General features: G+C 34.3%; 1 protein-coding gene across 1 annotated transcript; it reads left to right on the forward strand.

Annotated features, from left to right (window-relative positions):
- Positions 1–19,087: 19,087 nt before the first annotated feature.
- On the forward strand, positions 19,088–21,681 carry LOC126738106 (uncharacterized). The gene is made up of 3 exons (XM_050443256.1): positions 19,088–19,429; positions 20,350–21,312; positions 21,475–21,681. Exons 1-3 carry the CDS (start codon positions 19,304–19,306, stop codon positions 21,679–21,681), a joined length of 1,296 nt encoding a protein of 431 aa, XP_050299213.1. The 5' UTR covers positions 19,088–19,303.
- Positions 21,682–24,364: the final 2,683 nt, after the last annotated feature.

A 24,364-nucleotide genomic window follows, 5' to 3' on the forward strand; every position in this document is an offset into this window, starting at 1 on the left:
GTAGTATCTAAAGCAAACGCCTAATCAAAAAGGTTACTTATAGAGGAAAGGACCTTTTTGATTGAGCATCAGATATTGATCAGAATAAAAATAAAACAATTAAAAAATGGAAATAAGACAATGTTTTGTTTTAATACATTTATTATTTAATTTTCCTCAAAAAAAATTCACCTAAAATGATATAAGTAATATACAATAATTATAATAAATAAATCAGACTTTATATCAATTTGAATTAAACTGAAAATGTTTAAAATTATTTTTTAACACTGAATTACCCTAATTTTAAATAGATTAGAAAAGGTTGTGAAGATTTTTCTGCTACTTTCTTATCATACATCTAAAGACATTACCATTAGGTTAATAATATCCCTTCATTTTATTGAACTATATTATAAATAAAAAATTAATTGAAAGACACATGTCTACATAAAATAAAAAGAAACTCTTAAGGTACGTTTTGCTTGGAGCGACTATTGCGATAATAGCGCGACGATAATCGCTAGCAATGATCGCCAGCCGAAGCGTTTTGCTTACAGCGAGTATTCTGTCGGCATGTTCTAGGAACAACCTGTGGCTAAAATTTTTAATCATTCGTCAGTAAGCTGTTATAGACATAGCGAGTCTCTCGATGATTGTAACAAAAAAAAAAGATAAAAAATTGATGTTGAAATGTCTTTTGCTGGAAGAAATTGACGATGAAGACATGTTAGAAATGTTAAATTTACCAAGACTTCCTAAACATCCCATCTTCAAATCAAGAATGAATGAAGGATACTTCAGTGTATTGATTACAAATCATTTGTGTGCTGACGACAAAAAGTTTTTTTTTTGCAGAATTTTTCAGACTTTCTAAACTTCAGTTTGATTTTGTGTTAATTTTAATTCAAGAAGATATTAAGATGTTGTCAATCTTTACCCAATCAAAGCAGAAGAGAAACTCGCTCTAACTTTAAGGTATATACCAACGTAGTCGTAGTTTTAAGGATCAAGTATTTGCAATAACAAACATATTATTTCAATTTAGCTTTTCGTTATTGGAAATAAATATATATTTTTTTATATATTTTTAATAAAAATAAGACTTTACATAAAAAACCCTATTTTGTTAAATATGAATATATAATTGGATCACCATTGTTTGAATCCGATCCAAAATTACCCTGGATATCAGTACAGTGTTGAGACTGCAATTCTGGTGAAGGTTCAGATAAATCTACTACACGGTGTAACTCCTCAAGATGATGGAGAAGCAATCATGTTAAGTTGTGTTCTCTCTAGACATGATGACCACATATCTGTTTCAATATGGGAAACCAATTGTAAAGTCTCTAGCTTAGCACGCTGTTATAAATGTGGTGGAAATTTCTATACCGTTTTAGCGATGCTTTGAAAAAAGATACTAATGTCATCTTCTTCTTCTTCCTTTGTCAATAACTCCTTCATCATAATATCATCTTTCCTTTACCCTTTTCTCCATAGTAAGACAAATCTTTTCTCGATAATTCATTCTTTTATTTTTTTCAGGTGACTTAAGTTGCGTTGTTTTGCAATGTGTACTTCCAGCACATGAAGTGACTTGTGGCTGAGACGTGAGGGAGGTTTCAAGTGTTTGTCGCTCAAGGATAACTTCGTTTTCAGGTTCACTGTTTATTTCATCGGCCCATTCAACTTCTTCAACTATGTTGGAGAAAGTTCTGAAAACAAAATGGATGTATCAATTTTATTGATCTCAATACTAAATATGTACTTTAAAAAACTGAAATTAAAAAAACCGTTTGAAGCGATTGATTTTATTACTATTTACTTACTCACGCTCATCTTCCAATGTGCGAAGGAATGACAGCCTTTCTTGCAAGGCCCATGTTTTCCCTTTCTTGAACGGAGGTGCTTTACAACCAGTTTTTTTGGGATCTCGGTTCTTTCTTTCGAATGTGTCCTTTATGTTTTTCCACCTCTTTTTGCAGTCGCCCACTGTAAACGAATAATGATTAAATACAGTGTGTCCCAGCCATGAATGAAAATCTTATAATTTTTGAACTAGGTATTTTAAGTAACTAGAGGCTCCACCAATCCTTTACCCTTAATTTAAACAACCATTTTCATACATTTTCAAAACTTTATTTAAACAAAACCTAACTAAGATTTTTCTCTGGCAGGTTTCTGGCAACTGGAGAGTCTTATCACTCGTTACAATTTCAATTCCGGATATCAGTGAGCGAAATCAGTTGTATAGTGAAAGATACCCTATCTATATTCAAGCAGAAGCTTGCACCAATATTCCTACCGCGTCCTTCTACAAAAGATTTGGAAAACAGAGCCAAGGAATTTTCCAAACTGTATTGGAGCTATTGATGGCAAACACATACAAATCAGGTGCCCTGATAAATCAGCATCTTTGTATTACAATTTCAAGGGATTCTTCTCTATCGTATTTTTAGCTGTCGTAGACGCAAACTGTCAATTTATATACATTGATGTTGGATCATTCGGTAAAGAGGGAGATAGCGGTATTTTTGAAAAATCATATTTGGGCCGTAAGTTTTATGCTGGTACTTTACTACCACCTCCAAGGCAGCTCCCAAACTCTGGCCTTGAGTTACCGCATGTGTTCTTTGGAGATGAGGCATTCAGGTTACATCCAAACATGATGAAACCATATCGACGGGAAGATGCAATTAGTGATGATAGCAAATATGTGTTTAATTACAAAATATGCCAAGCCCGCCCAACGTCAGAAAACGCATTTGCTATTCTTGCTCAAGTTTTTCGTATATTTTATACTCCTATCAATTTAAACTCTGAACGTATTGATGATCTGATTATCGTATGTTGTTGTCTGCACAATATGTTGAGGCAAGGTTATCTGTCGAAAACAGGACGTGACAACTACGAATTCAACCTAACACAAGACCTACCTACAAACAATCTCATACGTTTGGTAAGAACTGGTGGTTATGCTAATGTAGAAGGATTTACGGTAAGAAACACATATGCCTCATACTTCTTGAACGAGAGAAACGTCAGTTGGCAAGATGCCGCAGTTTACAGAACAGATTAATACTAACTTAATACAGAACTAGACATAACTTGAACGAAACTTTCTGAATTCAATGGTGATATCGGCAATTACAGGTAGGTAGTTATTAATTATTTTTGTCAAAAGGTTTTTCTTTAAATCTATATATATTTAGTTTAATCTGAACATACGCGAGATATTTCAGCGTTTCTGGCCTTTTGAAATATTCCATGTAATTAATGTACAGTATGTAGTTTGTGTTGTTCAGATTTAAAAAATGTATTTTTTTTTTGGTTAGGTTTGTTCAATGACATTTTAAAATAATATATTTCAAGAAAACATTTTGTATATTATATCATACCTGATCTCCCTACCTCTCCTGCGATCACTATCCATATATATTATCTTTGGCACGTTGATCTTTGTAGAGGACGTGCTTTAAATCATAAACAGCTGGATGTGCTGATACTGCTTCAATTAATTTGTCGTCTTCTTCGGCAGTAATATTGAGTTTTGGCTGCAACATTATTACGAGAGCACGTATACACTTTCAATAATCGTTCGCGACTGGCGATAATGATGCGAAGAGTCCGGATTAATCGTCCGTTCAATCCGAATATCAAATTATTCCGAATCAATCCGGATATCTAAATCGTCCGGATACACTTCGCCCGTCGTCCGTTCGTTATCAGCTTGCACGAGGCTCACAAAGTGACGCGAAGTTCCACGTTCCACCGGCTAAGAGAATCCGAATTAATTCGTCCGGGCAAATAACCCGGCAATCGGCAACAAAGCATTTTTGTATTGATATTTTGCATCGTTTAAAATACACTTGATTTATTACATACATAATTAGCTATTTTAGTTTTAACATCATGTAAAAATCCGTAAAAACGAAATGTCTAATGGGTTGCATAATGCATACCTTATATTCGAAAAACAGCTATAAAAAACGTTTATCGGACGGTCGAGCATCGAGCCCGAAACATGGCATAATTTGCCGAACGGGCGAGACATCGAGCGGATGAATTAATCCGGATGAAAAAACCGAATTTTCAATTCATCCGAATCAATACTGTCCGGATATCGAATTAATCCGGATTTTTACAACACTAACTGGCGATTATATCTGCTCTAGGACCAGACGCCCACGATAAACGCCAGCGGCTGCAGCGATTGTCTCCCGAAGGAAAACGGAAATACACGAAACATACTTAAGCAGTGTTCCGCGATGATCGTCGCGCTACTATCGCTATAGTCGCTCCAAGCAAAACGTACCTTTAAAAAAAACGTAAAGCCAGCAGTATCAGCCTCACGATAATAAAATTCAAATTAAATGAATTTGTGCAAGGTTGATCGAAGCAAAAATTCGCTGAAATTGAATTTGCTAAACAACAACATCAATATGTGTTTAACACATTAATTTAAATGCCAAATTTTAATATTTTTTGCAAAAATTTCATTTTGTTAGATTTATGGATTTAAGCGTCAATTATCATCTGATTGATGACGTAAATTGGAAATTATACATGAAGGATATTTACAGGAAAATTTTAATCAATGTTTTAATTGTGGAAAAGAAAATGAGAGGCCACACACCTTTTGTAATACGTATTTATAATAATCATGTTAAAAATTAAATACTTGAAAAGTGAAAGTTTTCTTTCACATCACATTTTCTTACCAGAAACCTGGAATTGCTTGCTGCGAATCAATTAAATTTATTACTCCCAATATTGAAAGAGAACTTTTTTTTAGAAAAAAAGTCATGAATTTAAAATAACATCCTTAAAGCAAATAGCAAACTTAACCCACACTTCCAGCATTCATTGAAATAAAAAACAAACTCAAATGGTATGACAATAACAAATGATATTTTATCAGTCAATGGCAACAACTCCCTGTCAATTTTGCCAAGCAAGATGGCGGATATACGATTCCGATTTTTACCAAACATGTGGTTGGATTGAGCTTCTTTTGTTCTTATTTGACCTGTCAAAACAGTAGAACATAGAGAACAGCTGAAGATAGAGATGTAGCGTGAAAATCGATATCGATATCGCGCGCCCTCTAATAGAAGTCAACATAACAAGCTCTATAGCTTCCACAAGTCTTACTAAAATTTACTTCACGTGTTTCTCGTAATAAGGTCTGAAGAAAATTGACAAAATTTTTATTACTATGTTTATAAAACCTATAGAATATTACTATGTATATAGGACCTATACCTATTTTTTGATCGTGTAAAAGAAAATGATAAGGCAGACTTTTTGTAATATACTGAGTGTTTTCAAAGTTGAGCCATTAATTTTAACTCAAAATGACCTTTGTAAAAGTTCCATAAGAAAAGAGACAGTAAAACATTAAAAATTTGGAAAAATAAGAAAGGTAATAAAGATATTTTTTAATATCTACCGTTTTTTGTTTACTGCTCTTTACCGTTTGTCAAAACTTATTATATGGTTCTCGATACGAATCTTTAGTTCGATTAATCGTATCAATATTTTAATAGTACGTATTTGATTTGTCTAATTATTTTGTGCGGAAAACTGGCACAATGTTTATGAAAACAATGAACTACCAACCGACGTCGACCCTAAATCGGGGTGCAACTTTTCCGCTAATATTTGAAAATTTGATCAATTTTTGGTGTCTCTTTGTTAGCTAACTTTCTGTTTGCCTATTGAACTTCTATCAGCGTAACAACCTTTATGGAAGATATATTATTTTATTTGTTTTTTTATATCGAAATCAGTATTTTTTAAAATATAATATATTCTGACAATTGTTGAAGTGCTGTTTACAACTGCCGATCCTTGATCCTAACAATATTATTTTTTGATTTAGCTTTTCCGAGTATGAGGTCTGTTTTAGATGTACTCAGTGACTTTTCTAGGGACACTAAGCTTTTGATTTTACAATCTTTATCGAAATTGCACTTATAATTTAATCTTTATTTAACAAGACATAAAAAGTAAATATACAAGACTGATAAACATCAACAGGTAAGTAAAGAATGAAAGACAATAGAATAAGGCGTCATTAGAAGATGATCATCTTTGGGTCCGGTATAGCGGAGGAACGGTCGCGAAACGGTAGCAAATTCGGCATCAAATTAATTCTACCCACGGCCGTCTAAAAACGCTCATCTCTGGAGCATCCCATTAACGTTTTGACATGGCCAACTATTCGAATTAGCGGGCTTGAAGGCGGCTAAACAAAAGAAAACGCGAGCCGGGATTCTTTTTGTCGGCGAGTTTCAGCTTCGACGACAGTAGTTCAAATATGCGCATAATACTCCGATGCTTGTCCGCGTAGACCAGATTGATGGGCGCTGAAATATTTTTGAAAGACCCGGGGATTGGTCTTTCAAAAATATCTTTAAGGCGGTTTTTTGCTTATTAAATAATTTGAAATTGAAAAGGCACAGTGAGGAATGTTGGTCCGGTGGATAAAATACCTGACGAGCAAAGGGTTGTGGCATTTTTTTACAATGATATAACTAGCAGCGGCTTATAAAGCCATCATTACTGTGCTACGCTTTTGACATTCCAGAAATAATATTCGTCAAAATTTAAAAAAAAAGAAGTACCTGCGAGGACTCTGGTAAACGAGGTAATTGAGATACTGCTTTTACTAATTTTTTCTCTACAGACAGAGTGGCCAAAGCATAATTGGATGTTGCAAAACAAAACACACAGGAAGCCCCAATTGTTTGCCATTATACCACTCTTGCCCAAATTATTTACCTACTGTTAGTATCAAGTTTGGAATATCGTAGCTTAAATAAATAATATTGTTTTTACTTAGGAAATATACTATTATTCTCTCTCCTTACTATTTCCCTCCTTATGTAGTAAGATATCTGGATTTTCTCCATATTAACATTTTAAAAGCACATAAAAAAAGCATTATCTTTAAATACCTTATGTTATAAAGGGCATTTTTGAGCAAGAAACAATTTACGAAAAAAAATTTAGCTGTTGAATGTAATTTAAGCCTATGTTAAACGGACTACACGATCAATATGATTGCGCAAAATATTATATGCATTAATATTGCTAGTCCTCCGTAAACAGTGCAATATATTTGTTCAATGATTATATTAAATATATTGCAATTGCTCAATAGCTAGTTTTGTTTTGCACTGTATAACATGGACAAAAAAACGTAGCTGCCATTCCATTATTATGACAAGTTTGAAAAAGAAGAAAACGCCTAAAAGTAAATGGATGAAGAAATTGTTTAAGAAGGAACAAGTTTAGTCATGAAAATCTATTGATGGAATTAAAAGTGAGTGAACCCGCTAATTTTCGAAACTTTATTATTATATTGAGCTTAATTTCGAATCTACGAATTGATAAGAAACATTTAGTAAATTATTAATAATTTTCACACCTAAAATTTGAAAAAGTAATAATACTAATTCGTGGGCTTAAAGGTAAAAGTGACCAAGTCCAAAATCGCAATTTTTCTGTTTTTTTGACCAACTCTCTAAAAAATCATATATCTTTGCCTGGAAAAACTGACCAAGTCCCCCCAGGGTTCAGAAGCAGGTACATGTCGATGTGTCCGGTTTCCAAAGGGGAAATGGAGAAGAAAAATAAATGCATGATGGCGCCCTCACGACTAAAACTTTCCGGAGGTAAACTTGCCTCCCATTCGGATCTCCGGGCGGAGGCTGGTCGGGGAGGTCCATCAGACGAATCAAAAAGCCTAAAAATCAATTTCTGCAGGCCTAAACACCAATATTAATGCAGTACACCAACACCTGCAATCAAATAAGCCTCACATTCTGGCATTGGCAGAAACAAAGATGAAACCTTCAACAACAAATGTTCACCTCATTTATCCTGGATACGATCTACACATCCGATTTCGACTAAACTTTGGATTGGCAGTATTTGTCAAGAACGATTTAAGTTTCCAGCAGGAGGAAACGCTTGAACCTGCGGACTTCGACGTCATGTGGTTCAAAATAATAGCCAGTGGTGCCACGAAATTTATCTGCTGTATCTACAGACCACCAAGCGACACCCAATATAGATGGCTCTTTTCGAACCTGGTTGATTGCATTATTGCAAATTGACTACCCAAGCGCAGAAATCATCGTCATGGGTGATTTTAACGTTCACAATATCAACTGGCTGCGCTTCTGCAACAAGAACGACGATGAATGACGAGAAGCTGAGCTATTTGCCACCATATGTGGGCTTACGCAGCTTGTGGAGGAAACTACCAGAATCCCCGATCGAGACGGCGAGTTCGCAAGTCTCCTAGATCTGGTCTTGGCTTCAGACCCTGACTCGTACACTGTATCAGTACATGCTCCCCTAGGAACATCGGACCACAAATTGATAACAGTCTCTTCCCAGTTGGAGGTTAAAACGCAGGATCCTCCGATGCCGCGGAAGGTATGGCGCTATAAATCAGCAGAGTGGAACCATCTTCGGGAATTTTATCGCTCATTCCCTTGGAAAGAAGTCTGCTTTAGAACCAATAACATCTCAGAATGTGCAAACCAAATTACAGAGTCGATCTTGGCAGGAATGGAGGCTTATAGGCCCTTTTTCTACTAAATGCGGATCAAACAACAAGCAATAGTTCAACCTGAATTGCAAAAAGGCAGTAAACACTAAAAACGCAGCATATCGCAAATGGCGTCAAAATCCTTCCATCGAAAATCAGAGGAACTTTTTAGCCTCCAGAAATAGCTGCAAGCGAATTATTGATGAAAGCAAAGAGAGTCACAATAACAGGATCAAAAACAAACTGCTAAACTGCCAAAATGGAACAAGATCTTTCTGGTCGGTATCGAAAGCCGTTAGTCAAGGATTTGCTAAGTCGGCCTTGCCACCACTAACAGCAGATGATGGTTCTATTGCGGTAACAGCAAGGGAAAAAGCCAACTTACTGGGTAAACTCTTCGCGTCCAATTCTACTCTGCACTCGCCATATTTGCCAAGGGTGAATTCATCGATGGGAGAAATTTCGTTTCCCCAACGAATTATAAATAAAATTCTTAAAAGCGTAGACACCAACAAAGCTTCTGGACCCGATGGAATTCCAGCCATAATACTAAAACATTGTGCAGACGAATTGACTCCTCCCTTAAGAAGACTGTTCACGGTATCGTATAATCAGGGCCAATTTCCAACAAGCTGGAAAACTGCTCGAGTGCAAGCTGTACCCAAAAAGGGTAAGAAGACGATGCCCTCCAATTACCTCCCGATTGCACTAGTTCCAGTAATATCGCAGATTATGGAGAAAGCAGTCAACCAGCAACTGTTAAGATATCTGGAATCATCTGGACTAATCAGCGATCATCAATACGGCTTCCGAAAGCTTAGATCCACCGGCGATCTTCTGACTTACGTCACACACTTGTGGACGGAGGCCATGGAGAAGCACGGCGAGTCCCGCTCAGTCGCTCTTGACATTTCCAAGGCATTTGACAGAGTGTGGCATGAGGGACTACTAACCAAGCTTTCCTCAATCGGCATACAAAACTCATTATTGAATTGGATCAAAAGTTTTCTTGAACAACGAACAATCCAAGTAGCCGTCGATGGATACCTCTCCGACAAATTTAACATTAACGCTGGAGTCCCTCAAGGGTGCATTCTATCCGCCACCCTTTTCTTGATATATATCAACGATTTGCTAGGAACCACTGTCAATCCAATCTACAGCTTTGCGGACGATAGCACACTTATTTCCACATTTACTGCCGCAAGTTCTTAGAATCTTAGGCAGCAACAAGTAGCTTCAACCAACAACGATATTAGAGCAATCTTGGAGTGGGGCGGTAACAATCTGGTCAATTTTAACGCTAAAAAAACGCAGGCTGCAGTATTTACGATGAAGACTAACCTTGGTGGCCCGGAGCGGATTATGGCAGGGAAAACAGTGCCAATGAAATCATCTTTACATCTTCTAGGAGTCGAGGTCACCAACAGTGTGTCCCGGCATGACCACGTTGCCGAGGTCGCCAGGGCGGCTTCCAAAAAACTCGGAGTGCTTTTCAAAATGAAAAAACTGTATACACCAGAACAGCTGTTGACTCTTTATAAGGCTCAAATACGCCTTTCCCTCGAGTATTGCTCGCATGTCTAGAGCTCTGCACCCAAGCATAGTTTAAACTTGCTGAATTCTATACAGAAGAAAGCTATTCGTCTTATCGACAAACCAGAACTGACAAAGAGTCTGGATAGTCTGGAGCACAGGAGAAAGGTGGTTGATAACTGTTTATTCTACCATTACTATCACGGTAAGTGCTCCTCTGAGCTGGCAGGCCTGATTCCACCTAGGGCTGTTCCGGCAAGAAGGACGCGTCTAGCAGTTGCGGCTCATCAACATCGAGTCCACCTGCCTACCCCAAGGACGTCGCTGCATCGGGACTCATTCATCTAAAGAACATCTTCTTTGTGGAACGGGCTTCCATCTCACATATTTCCCGACGCATACAACCTACAGCGATTCAAGATAAATGCCTACAAATATCTTCGCGCAAGCACCACTCCAAGAGTTACATAGGACTTTCTGTGTGTTTACTATAAAAAAAAAAAAAAAAAAAAAAATAAGTTAATAATGATCAAGATTTCTAAAGTGAAAGTTGATATCAGCTTAAATAATTGACCATCTCTACTTAGTCACTTTTGGTTATAGCATATCAGATTTTAATGAAATTTGACCAAGTAGACAAGGTCACTTTAACCTGACGAAACTTGATCATTTTTGCATATGGCTTTGATATACTTGATATACTACTGTTTGCAGTTATTTTGTTTGTTTTGTCTGTGAAGTTGCCGCTTTTTGTGATTTATTTATAATGAGTGCTAGATCTCGATATATTACTAAATTGGCATTACAAAAACATTTAGAGTGGTAACGAAATAAGAGAAAATTGCTTATAGGAACATAAAAAACGTTTTTTTTTTATAAAAGTTGATACTTCAGTTACATTATTAGCCCTGATTTAAACATTAAATAATTGATTAATGAGCTTTCTTACCTGCAGACCTTGCATTTCATAATCATTGTATAATTCTCTGTTAAAACTCAAACTTATCTTTAACGATAGAAAGAGGCGTCAAAGTAGCAATTTGATTTATTCAACATGTGTTAAAATAAAAATCAAATTAAACTGTCATTCATTGGCAAATAAACATTCAGTCAGATATTTTCTTAGAAGCATGACTTTACGTCCAAGTAGGTTTTGGACTTTGATCCTGAACAGTCGACCCAAATTCTAACTCCCCATCTTTATTCGTGCAGACAACTATGAACTAAATATATTAGCTATACATCTGTGACTGCAGTACTGCAGTACCGTTTTTAATTATATTGCATAGGGTTTGACCAATAGTCGTGTTTAGGTTAGTTAAACGTGTTAGGGCTATTTCACTAGCGTGGAATCGTGATATTGGCTCAGCCGTATAGCTACTGGTTGTTTTACATGATTATCTAAATAAATAATTAATATGCTTTAGCGACTTTCTCATTTGCTATAAAAACTCTTAAATATGGATTGAAAAGAATTTTTATTTTAAAATAAAGGTAGCTTTTAGTTTATCGATTCAAGAAAACTATTTCAGCTTATATTACACAACTAAGCTATCAAATAGAAATTTACAATTATGTAGGAATAGAAACAACAAGAGTCCTTAAATGGCACGTAATAAAACTGAACAAACAATATACTACTATTACTACTTTAGTAAATTCGATACAAAACAGGGAAAACTTTAACTAATATTTCGGAAGTGGCTAACAATGGCGTGGTCCAAAGTCTGAAAGTTCCATCGAGAGTCATCCCTTTATGCGATCCTAAAGGCGCCCTGGGGCACCGTTTTTGATCCGACACTTGTTTGGCAATTCTTCGGTCTTATTTCAGTTTATCACGCTTTTATGGGCTTAGAGTTAGTTTTATATAAGTTTCCGCAGTATTGTTTGTGGCTTTAAATCGGTTAAATTGTACTTTAAGTTTTTCACAGTTAAATAAAAAACACCTAGCTGATTTACTAAGGCATATTTGTTTTATTATTCTTATTTTCAAATTGCTATGTTATTCTAAACAGAATATTCTCAAAATTAGTAATAGTAAAGAATATTTATTGCTTTTAATAGGTAGACTAGAAAAAGCAAGAGTTTTTAAATTTTTGTAGGTTTTTATAACTATTGCTTTTTTGCTAATAACGTCCTCTTAGGACTACTTGAGCTTCCACTGTGAATTTGGAGAAAGGCTTTCGTATCCTACATAGAGCATGAAAAACTGCGCGGCATGGCAACATAGGCCAGGATAAACAGGGCAGATATCCATAGCTAACTTAGTGGAAAAGGAACTTGGAAAAGGAAGTGGAGTCTTAGAAAAAAGTCTAACGGCGTTATATCAGGAGATCTAGCAGGCCATTCTATAGGCCCCCTTCGCCCTATCCATTTATCTGGAAACTCGTCGTCTAGCTATTACCGAACGGGAAGAACACAGTGAGGAGGAGCGCCGTCTTGCTGGAAATATATTTCAGACGACGAGTTTCTAGATAAATGGATAGGGCGAAGGGAGCCTATAGAATGGCCTGCTAGACCTCCTGACATAACGCCGTTAAACTTTTTTCTATGGAGTCATTTGAAATCTATTGTGTTTACACCCCCAACCTGAAAGTTTGAATGAACTTCGTCAACGCATCATCGACAGCTGCCATGATATCCCACAACATGTTTTTGAAAATGTCCGTCAGGAATTTGAACATCGCCTATATCATTGTTTGGCCAAAAACGGGCAACATTTTGAACACTTATTGAAATAAAAACTGATATTTTCATGTTTTTGTCTTCTATCTGAACAAATTAAGATAAACAAAGATTTTTCTAATTTTCTCAAAAACGAATCGACCGATTTAAAAAAATCAAACGTCAAAATAAAAGACTTTGAAAGACCTTTTAAACAAGCTATTACTCGACACCCCTTGCCATTTAAAATTTTTAAGGTGATGACCCTAGGGGGCAGAGGGTGAAAGGGGGTGAAGTAATTTTAGGTTAGAAAGTTGTCCCCCTTGACAAACCTTTTAATGTATTACGGCGTTTTTTTTAAACAGTGGTTTACGATAAATCCGTGGTGGGAAGTTTTCAAATGAACACCCTGTATATATATAGAGCCAAGTAGAATAAATTCCATAATAAATAAATGGAGTTATTATCGAAAAAACGCTCAGAAAAGTCAACAAAATTGCCGCTATGGGTCTAAAGATTCGCCTATGTACACTATTAAAAAGTACAAATAAAGCCATTATTTATTTATAAAGAAAATCCTTACTGGATCAGAGAACAACATAACCAATAACCTGAAATGGTCAATGTTTGGGCAGGAGTTGTTGAAGATAATAACATAAGTCCCTTATTCATCGATGGCAATTTGCATGGTGGTAATTATTTAACACTGCTCCAAAATAATGTCGTTCCAACTTTGACAAACTTAAATCCTGATCTGGCAAACCAATAAGTTCCAGCTAATATCATGTGGTTTCAGCAAGATGGAGCATCACCCCATTATCAATTAATGTCTCAACCGAATATTTCCAAATCGGTGAATAGGGGGACAAGGACCGATGGAATGGCCAGCACGATCTCCTGACCTGACATCAGGGGATCTGCTTACTTAAAAAGGCGAATAATGGTTACAATTAGTTCAGTCATGCCTGAAATGTTGAGTAACTCTTCTACATTCAAATTAATGTTTTTTTTGTTTAATAAAGAGATAAACAGTATTATTTATTAGTTTTTAAGTGAGTTGTAACGAATTTATGTAACCAAATAATTTTCTTTGTAAATAATTTAAAAAATTGGTGTAGGACATTTATTCAAACAGTCAGGCTGCCTTAAAGTCCTGTTTGGCTATGTTGTGTTTCGGGATACAGTGGATTGGGGGAAATAAGTGAGTGGACGAGTTTGCAGGTTACAGATCATCTCTTTTATAAATCAGTGCGGAACCTTATATCGGATTGAGCAAAAGACATATCTAATATCCTGAATCACTGGGTATAGGGAAAAATTAGGAACAATGGATGAACCAACCTCATGGAAAGCGGGTTTTAACCTCTTAGGAAATCAAGACCGCTTTCTTCGGAATTGGAGTATTCCTTAAATCATTCCTTAAATCCTGATCGTGATACATAATCTAATAACCTTGTTAAAGCTAGTACTGGAACAAAACTTTTTTAAATTTAACGCACGATTCTTCAGACAGTTTGCTGCGTTGACTATGGGATCTTGTCTCTCTCCTTTCCTTAGTGAGTTTTCATGTACGACTTGGAAGTTAAAGTTATGAACAGTCCCTTTACCAACAATATAATTTTCCTTAAAAGATACATTTGCATCGTGTGAGATGGAAGATTTATTTTAAAAAATGTACAGAAAACCTTTATGCATAGATAATCAATTTCACCACATCACATAAATTTGCTTCTTTATTAATGGCAAAAAATAAATTATTTCTTAATTTTACAATAAATATATATTATCTTAAAGCATAGAAAAATTCTGTACATATAAACCAGGTGTGCAGAATTTAAAATTTCATTGTCAAAATTATATTGGTAGCGTTGTCCTAAAATTAGCTAATTTAGGCGCCTAATTTACACTAGGGTATTGGTAAACTTAAGCCTATATACCAAACATAGAGACTCTACGAAATTAACTTTTACTAACCATCTACTATCTATAGGGCATTCTACTACCATTTACGATAATGTGAAAGTATTACATGTCCAAAAGGTAAAAAGTTGGACCTTCTTGAAAAATTGGAAATTACTAAAGCCGAGTCCAGTGCTCAATTGTGTGATCGACATTTTTAATTTTGAGCTCCACTTGATTATCAACAATTTGACATAGTCTTCAAATTCTCCTTAAATAACATGAGTGAACTACACAAAGCCAATTTAACGCAAGGCTACTTATAACACAGAGATACTCGTTTGCCTTTAAACCTAACCTTTATTTATTTTGTGAATATTTTTAATACGTAGTAACTAGTATTTATCCTATTCTAACTCGTATCATGTAGTGTTGTCTTTTTTCTATTTTATTAATCAATATACAAGGTATGAAAATATCGGTTTGCAATTTTAGTGTGAATTAGGTTTAATTAATTCGTCAATCATATTACTCTTTCTATATGTTTTTTTTCTTATAGTAGATCTGATGATGCCTAATTCAGGCGAAACAGGTGTACCTTTGACCTTATATTCCAATATTACATAATTACTCTACACACTTTATACATTTCAGATAACAAAGAAGATAACATATTGTAAACATCATAACTACGCGGACGACACCCAGATCTATTTCTCTTTTAAAGATACTGATGTTTGGCAGGCTAATATAAAAATTAATGAAGATCTTAACAATTTATTTATAGAAACGCAAAAGTTACTTTTAAAAGTTAATCCCACTAAGTCCACAGCCATTCTTTTTTGTAGTGATAATAAACGAACAAATATTTTAAATAACTTGCAACTTTACATTAATAATGACAACATAACTTTTAAAAATTCTGCTAAGAATCTTGGACTTTTAATGGATTACAAACTAAGATTTAAGGATCATGTTACTCTTAAAATGAAAAGTGGGTACTCCGCACTAAAAATGATTTTTTCGCAAAGGGATTACCTAAATTTGCCTATAAAAAAATGCTTTGTGAAACATTGGTACTATCCCAATTAAATTTTTGTGACACCATCTATGGCCCTTGCCTTGATTCTTCTCATATAGAATACAAAAACTTCAGAATTCCTGTCTTAGGTTTGTATATGGCATAAGAAGAAGAGAACATATTTCACATAAGCTAAAGGTTGCGGGGTGGTTAAATATGTACAATCGTAGAGTGTTGCATCTTATTTGCTTCTTTTTCAAAATTCTTAAGTCAAGGATTCCTTCATATTTACATCGAAAAGTTAGATATCGGACTGACGTGCACAACTTGAATATTGGAAGAAAACAATTATTAACTATTCCTTCACACAATAAAGAATTTTTTAAGAGATCGTTTTCTTACTTAATAGCACACTATACTAACAAATATTGTATAAATGATTTTACCATGTCAGAAAAAACTTTTAAAACGAAAACTAAACTAATTCTAATAAATCAATAACAAATTACTCACTTAAGTATTTATAATAAAAAATTGTTTTTTTTTTAAATTATAAAATCGAATTATTTATATGTGCCAACCTTTTCCTTGTCCAATTCCAGTTCCTTTTCCTATTCTCTCCTTATCCCATCAGTATGCTTTCTATTCATGTTGTATTAACTTTCTTCTTTTTTTCTTTAACTGGGAAAATGCTTTTGTTTATTATTTATAAGTGTCATTTATATTTTATAATTATTAAATATATATAAGGCCTCAACAGAATTCAGGGAATCTCGCAGAAGTTGTTCCCTGGAAGTCTGAAAACATGGCCTATTAGTCACCTTCTGGAATTTTATTTGTATTTGTATAAAATTTAAGTTCTATAGATATTTTTTAATTATTTCAATACACATTAAATGTGCTCTTTGTAAAGAACGAACTATTCAATATGTGATATGCATTTGGTTTATAACAGAATTGTAATTTTTTATTTTTCTGGTGATTAATAAAAGTCTTATTATTATTATTATTATTATTATTATTATTAATATATTCGAGACCTGTGACTTGGAGCTTAATTTATTACTATTAAGACTAAGCCTAATGCATGGATAACCGTGCGTTTTAGAAGAAAAAGTTTTGAATTATCTTTTTCCCACTGAAAAAATGTCACGTTTGCATCAAAATCATTACTCTAAAATTTTTGCAAGAGAATGTTACATGTGTGCCTCTTTAATAACCTTAAAATACTGCATTTACAAATTCGCAAGAAATTCTTTGAAGCTTATTTTTATCAGTGGCCTTTTTCTTTCCTTCTGCTGTACATTTCCATTTTCTGTAGGAAAAAAAAGTATCGTAAAGTCCAACATTGGTGTAAACAATCTTGAGATATAGCAATTTTCTCTGGAAAATATTTAGCTCACAGCGCAACAAGATCAACCATATTCCTGCGACATTTATAATAAAGTAATACCTTCTCAACTTTCTTTGAGATGAAATTATAATCCATATTTTGTGCAAGTCAAAAATTGTAACTGATTGACAAATACTGCATAGAGATTGTATTTCACAGTTGCGAAAACTAATACAAACCATACATTAAAAATATATTTACTGATCAAGCATTTAACAACAAGGCCTTGCATATATGAGTGAAGGTCCTAACAATGGTCTAAAGAAAAAAAAAACAATTTTCAGTGGTCCTTTAAGGGCAATTAGGGACAGCTTCGTATCCAGAAGATTGACTACGTATTAAGGAACACCCTGTATATTAAATGACTATCTGTATATTTGCGATTTTTTTATGATACTTTTTTTATTCAATTGAATTACAAGAAAACAAAAAATTATTATGTTCCCCAACCTATTATACTTAATCATTACCCTCGGTTGTCTGAAAAAATGTTGTCATTGCGTTATCGACATAGATGAGACTTAGGTATTATTTGCCTCGTAATCCTGCTATAATAACTCTTTCGAAGCGGTTTAACACCTAAGACGGAAAATAGATTACGAGAATCGCTTTACTTCACGCAACATTGTCTTCAGTCCGACTCAACTCTTCTCTTTTCTCTCCACTCCAGACGCAATTAAAACACGAGAAAGTCAAATTTGATGACTCAGCGGAAACGGCTGATGCGAGAGCATCAACGAAATTAGTTCGGGTCCGGGTTATTTTTCTGTTCAGGGGTAATTTCGACATTATAAGAAACTTGTTTTTTTTTAAAGAAGAAAAACATATATTTAAGTGCGATATAGGGATTATATAAGAGCAATTATTGAATAACACATACTTAATTGAACTAAAAGATTAAAACAATATCAAATGAGCTTATCCTAATATAATATAGAACTCCTAATACAAAGGGTGTCGACCAAAATTGCGGGGCATTTTTGGTCGACATGATGCATTAAATCACACGACCGTCCAAAGACTAATTGATAAATTTGAACAAAATGGTTCTTTCGTGGATGTAAAAACACCAGTGCGTCACCCGTACTAGCCGTTCTGTTAAAAATATTGCCGCAGTGCGTGATCATCTATCCGTCATCGTGCACAGCAGTTGCACATTTCGAAGAGCACGACCCACCGAATTCTAACAAAAGATCTTCATTTACATGCCTATAAGATTCAATTGACCCAAGAATTAAAGCCAGTGGACCAGGCGACGCGCCGTACATTTTCTTCTTGGGTATTGCAAAAACAACAAATGGATGTCGATTTTTCGAAAAAAAAATTTTGTTTACCGATGAGGCACACTTTCACCTTAATGGCTTTGTTAATAAACAAAATTGCCGAATTTGGGGGGAAGAAAATCCTAGAGTCATTCATGAGAAGAAAATGCATCCATTAAGAGTCACTGTTTGGTGCGCACTTTGGATAGGTGGAGTAATTGGACCGTACTTCTTCGAGGACGAGGCTGAAAATGCAGTTATCGTGGACAGCGAATGCTATCGTAATATGCTCACTGAGTTTTTACGGCCTCAATTGGATGGTATGGATACGGGCGGTATGTGGTACCAACAGGATGGTGCGACATGTCACACTACACGTAAAGCAATTCAATTGTTGCAAAGAAAGTTTCCCGGTGGTGTCATTTCACGAAATGGAGACCAGAACTGGCCCGCAAGATCATGCGATTTAACGCCTTGTGATTTTTTTCTTTGGGGTTTTTTAAAATCCCTCGTATACGCTAATAACCCAACAACAATTCCACAGTTAAAAAACGAAATTAGACGTATTATGAGCGAAATTGGGCCGCAATTATGTGAAAATGTAATTGAAAATTTCTCAAAACGAATAAGAGTCTGTCACGAAAGTCGAGGCGGCCATTTGCCAGATATTATTTTTCACGTTTAATTGCAGTGTATTAGTTTTACATTAAAATATAAATAACACTCAGTTTAAAATAAATTATGACTTTTATTTACCAATTAAAACGTGCGCTCTTATTGGGACACCCTATACTACTACTAGTCGACCAAAGTGTCTTGGCCTCTGAGATTTGGATGCGCGGTGACAAAACCGACGGGAGCTCATTTAAAGTGGTGCTCTCATAGTGTTCACATTGTTTACTCCGCAATACCTATACTCACTCGGCAGTAAATCTTTATTAATATTTTGTGAGGTGATATTAAAACTTTTATAGTTCAAAATGCCCTTTCAAACTAGTTTAAAAAATAAAGTTCTTACCGGTCAAAGTCGGGAAATAATTAGCAATTTGTTAAATTTTATGCAAGCAGAAGCTGTAGCTGGAGAAGTTTCAATTCCTCTCGAAAAGGTATGTTTTTATTTAATACCATTAACTTATTATTATTACATTAACTTAACTTATTATTATTATTTTTTACGCAACTGATGCAAGAGTAAACAATTAAGACAAGTTACAAAATATAAACTTTCATCCCGCGAAATGTACGGTATTTTTTATAAGGGCATCAAAGTTTGGATTAAATTTGAAAAGGTATGAAAAACTAAGTTTTCGATGCACGTATTTTGGAAAAATATTTTCACAACACCTTTTTCAGACGAGGTCAACAAATTCACATGAGTCAAAAGCTATGATTTTTTTAAAACCACCCAAAAAATATTTTTTAAGATTAGAGCATCGAAAATTTAGTTTTGCTTTGTAAGGTTTATTGTTTTGCGACTTTTGATTTAAGGAAATTGTCATTTTATATAATGTATGTATAAATTTATATTATAGGTACATATGTACATAGGTATGTACCTATGTGTTATGAAATCATAATAAAGATTGTTATGGTTATTATACTTTTGTACATAATTTAAAATATTTACTTTTTAAACAAATATGTAAATATATGTATATCTAGGTTTTTACCTAAAAAGTACCTACCTAGGAGAAGGTAGTTTGGTAATATAGGTTAGGTACTTGTATTTAAGGTAATCAGCTTAACACCCCTTAATAACACGCAATTAGTTAATCCTTTTTATTGCTTTCTTCCCTTATAAAATTAACAAATTTTTAAATAATTTGATATTTACCACTAGATCATCTTCAGAAAAATTAAGAAAATCCAATTAATACATATTTACCTGGCCTGGTGCGCCTTTATTTATAATTTTATAAATTTTTGTATAAGCTCGTATTTTGACCACGTGTTAACGCAACAGCAAAGTATTTTTTCCTTATGTGTAATTGTTTGGCAGATTTATAAATTTACTTTTTTTTTATAGGTTCAAGAACGCGTTGCAGCAGCAACAGGGGTATCAATTAGAAGTATTCGACGAATTAAAAAAGAGGCAACATTGGTTACATCAGGCCAATCAACATCGTTTTCAACACCTAAAAGAACTAATAAAAATACCAAAATTAAAATTCGCTTGGACGACGCAGATTTGGGAATTTTACGAAGAACAATCATTAACCACCATTTCACAGAGAAGACAGTTCCTAGATTAAAAACAGTGCATGCAAAATATATCGCAGATACTGGGTATCAAGGATGTAAAAAAACTCTGCATAAGGAAATGCATAAAATCGGTTTTCGATGGAAAAAATGTAGGAGCAATCAAAGAGTGCTAATGGAGCAGCAACCCATCAGGCTGCTAAGAATAGAGTTTCTTAAAAAAATGCGTCAATACAGAGAAGAAGGTAGAAATATAGTATATATGGACGAGACATACATTCACTCAACGCATACTCACTTAAAAGGTTGGAGTGATAACTCTTTGGAAGGCATTAAAAAACCAACAGGCCAGGGACCACGTCTCATTATAGTTCATGCAGGTGGCGAAGATAGTTTTGTCCCCAATGCGTATATTAGATGGAAATCCAACAGCACAAGTGGCGATTATCATCACGATATGAATTATGATAACTACAAAAAACGGGTTTCAGACAATCTCATTCCAAACCTAAAGCAAAGGTCTGTTGTGGTAATTGACAATGCTCCATACGACAATAAGAAAATAGATAAAGTACCAACAACAATAACAAAAAAAGCAGAAATGCAACAATGGTTACGTTTAAGGGGTATATCATATGACGATAACATGTTAAAGCCGCAACTATATTATTTAATAAAACTGCATAAACCCAAATATAAACGATATGAAATAGACGAGCTTTTCAATGCAAAAGGTCATGATGTGCTAAGATTACCTCCATACCATCCAGACCTTAATCCCATTGAATTGGTTTGGGCTGAATTAAAACAATTCGTTGCCAAAAAAAATGTTAATTTTAATTTCAATGAGGTAATTAAACATTGTGATGATTTCTTTAGAGAATTTGTTATTGACGAATGGAAATCAAGAGGTGAACGAGCAAAACGATTTGAAAAAGAATTTATTTTAAAGGAACCTACAATTGATATAGCCATAGAAAAGGGTATAATTAACCTTAACGACAGCGATATTGAAACAGACAGTGATTACTCTAATGAGTCGGATAAACCAGAAAGTGACTTATCTGGAATAGACGAACTTACTGATAATGTTGAAGAACAAGCTGTGGAAAATAAGAATCTAACAGTTGACGATGATAAAACGTACCTTAATTTGTAATTTTTTTTATGTATGAAAATTAGTATTTATTATTGAAATAGTAGATAGGTATATTGCATTTTTTACCATTTACATAACATAATTTAATTTTATAATAAGAACATTTTTTGTGTATTATGTCTATATAAATTTATTTATAATGTATTAATTATATGTATATAATTAAATATATGTATCCATACATAATGTGTACAAAGTGTAAGAAATATATAATAAATAAATATTGGTAAATATTACACTGGATTTAATTTAGGATTATTAAATAAAATAATATAAATACCTTTGTTATAATTATTCATTTATTTTATAAACTTATTCAAAATTTTTATCCTAAGTAATTTCCGTCAAGGCTGGTATACACTTGGGACACACTGTATATTGGTAAATATATTAATTCATGCGTTCATTTACTATTCATAATATAATTTAATTAAAACAAAAATTAAATAAAATTTTAAGCTGGTCAAATATGCTGGATGTAAACGTAGTACATGAGCCTCGATTTATTGATTTTTATGTTTTGCATCTTCCTCGCACCCTGACTCTTTCACTTCTTTATTTGCGCATCTCAGAGGCCAAGACACTTTGGTTGACTAGTAATATAGTAGCAAATTTTACAAGAGGTCTTAGTATTAAATTTGATTTCAGTTTCAAGTGTATAAGTAATTATTTAAAATGCTATACCGATTTTATTCTCAGGAATATGCAGATATGTATATTATTTCTAGTTATTGCAACAGGAATGCATGTGGTGAAGTCAAACCAGAGGTGACTCCCCCAAGACCGTCTTGACGAACTCATTAAGCCAGTCTTGGTTGCATTTAGCAGTAAAAAGTATGTATTTGTGTATATCATAAAATATGTTATTTTTTTACCAGGTTATTCATATATTTTTTTAGGCGCAAGTGTTGGGTGATGGAAAAAGACGAGTGAAGATAAAAATTAAATTAGATGCGAAAAATCAATTGTCACCAAAATTTATAATTTAACAAAAAATTAAATTATGAAAAAAAATAGCAACATTAATATTCTGTGTGGCCGCCTATGTGTTCTCGATAGTGACTCACTTTGGTATTAACAAAAGAACATTATCGATCTTTTCTTGAGGAATAGTGTTCCACTCTTCCAGTGCCGATCAGCTCCTGCCGGTGCGTTAACCCATATTAGCCTTGCGTTACCATATAGCAACGTTTTTACGCTCCCATATAAAGAAGGCTTTAGTTCGTACGGAGCGTTGTAGTGAATAAATGGCATCGGCTTTTAATTGTCAGATGTCTAAAACACCTGGGCAAATAGCGCTGTTTATGTATTCAATGCGTATTTCATATTTATGCAGATTTAAAAAACGGTTGTTAGTGAAGTGCGTAAAAACATGGAAGCTAATTTTGTGTAGGTACTAATATATATATTTATCGTTATTGCATAATGCTGAACCTACCATATTGTATTTCTAATATATACTGTAAAAAAAAACACAAAGCTTTTTGATTTTACTGGGTTAGTTTTTTTTTGTGTGACGCTACGGACTTATTACCTATTTGTATTGATTCTTGGTAAATTACTTTTTTGATTTTAAAATATTCTACAATGATGGTTTATGGTGGTATTTGAATTTTTGGGACTATGGGTTTAATTTTTTAAAATTTTTTGGTTACCGACGTGGTTTTACACTAGAGGATTCGAAGATTGTTTATGAAAAGGATTTGCCTCTCCAATCTATCTATATCTAAGAATCTGGGGATGAAGATGAGAATGGCGACATAGACTATTTACCAGATCGTCTATTAACAGCACAAGCAGACCTGGTTTTACCTGATATTGAGAGGATTAAAAATTTAAGTCAATTGAGCACTATCAATGATAATGTGATATTAGCATAAATCTGAAATCAGATATTTCAACAAAAAACATTAGATTTACGAGAAAAAAACACAGATGCTCAATCAGACTAATGTCCGGCGATTGTGCTGGCCAGTTCATTCGCTGAACATTGACTTCAGGTAACACATTTTGGTTTCTTCTAGTGCAATGTGGATGGGCAATAAAAATTAAATTTGGTCCAAATTCTTCTCTTTAAGGTAAAACAATTAGCCTTATAACATTTTCTCGGTAGATGTTTCCTGTCAGAGTTTCTGGTATATGAATAAGCGAAGTGCATATTGCTTTCCGCAAAACATAACTGTCCTTCCTTAGTCAGGAACCACTTTCTGACTAAACGTGCTGCACGTCCTGGCTCTTTCCGCACCTTTACTCCACGGTTGTCACTTGTCAATCCAAATCGGGAATCATCTGCAAAAAGGACATTTCTCCATTGAGGTGAAAGCCAGTTCCTGTGAATTAGGCCTTATGCTAATCGGCCACCTTTATGTGTTCTAGTAAGCCTCGGCACTCTTAAAGGTCTTCTTAATCGCAAATTGACACCAGCCTGCTTCATCGAATTGTAGGCCTAGAAATGAATCTTCCCTACATTTTTCTGAAATGCATTCTTGCCATTGTGACTATGATATTCCGATTGCATCGAACAAAATTGGGTAAATATCGATCTTCTTTTTCGTCTGTAATACGATGACGTCCACTCCCAGGTCTCCTATTACTCACTTCCAGTTTCTTGAGACAGTTGCACTATTCTGATAGCAGACGTCCTAGGAATACCAAGTCTTGTTGAAATCCTTTGATTTGACCA

The sequence above is a fragment of the Anthonomus grandis genome, chromosome 7 (genome assembly GCF_022605725.1).
Source record: "Anthonomus grandis grandis chromosome 7, icAntGran1.3, whole genome shotgun sequence".
NCBI classification, from domain to species: domain Eukaryota; kingdom Metazoa; phylum Arthropoda; class Insecta; order Coleoptera; family Curculionidae; genus Anthonomus; species Anthonomus grandis.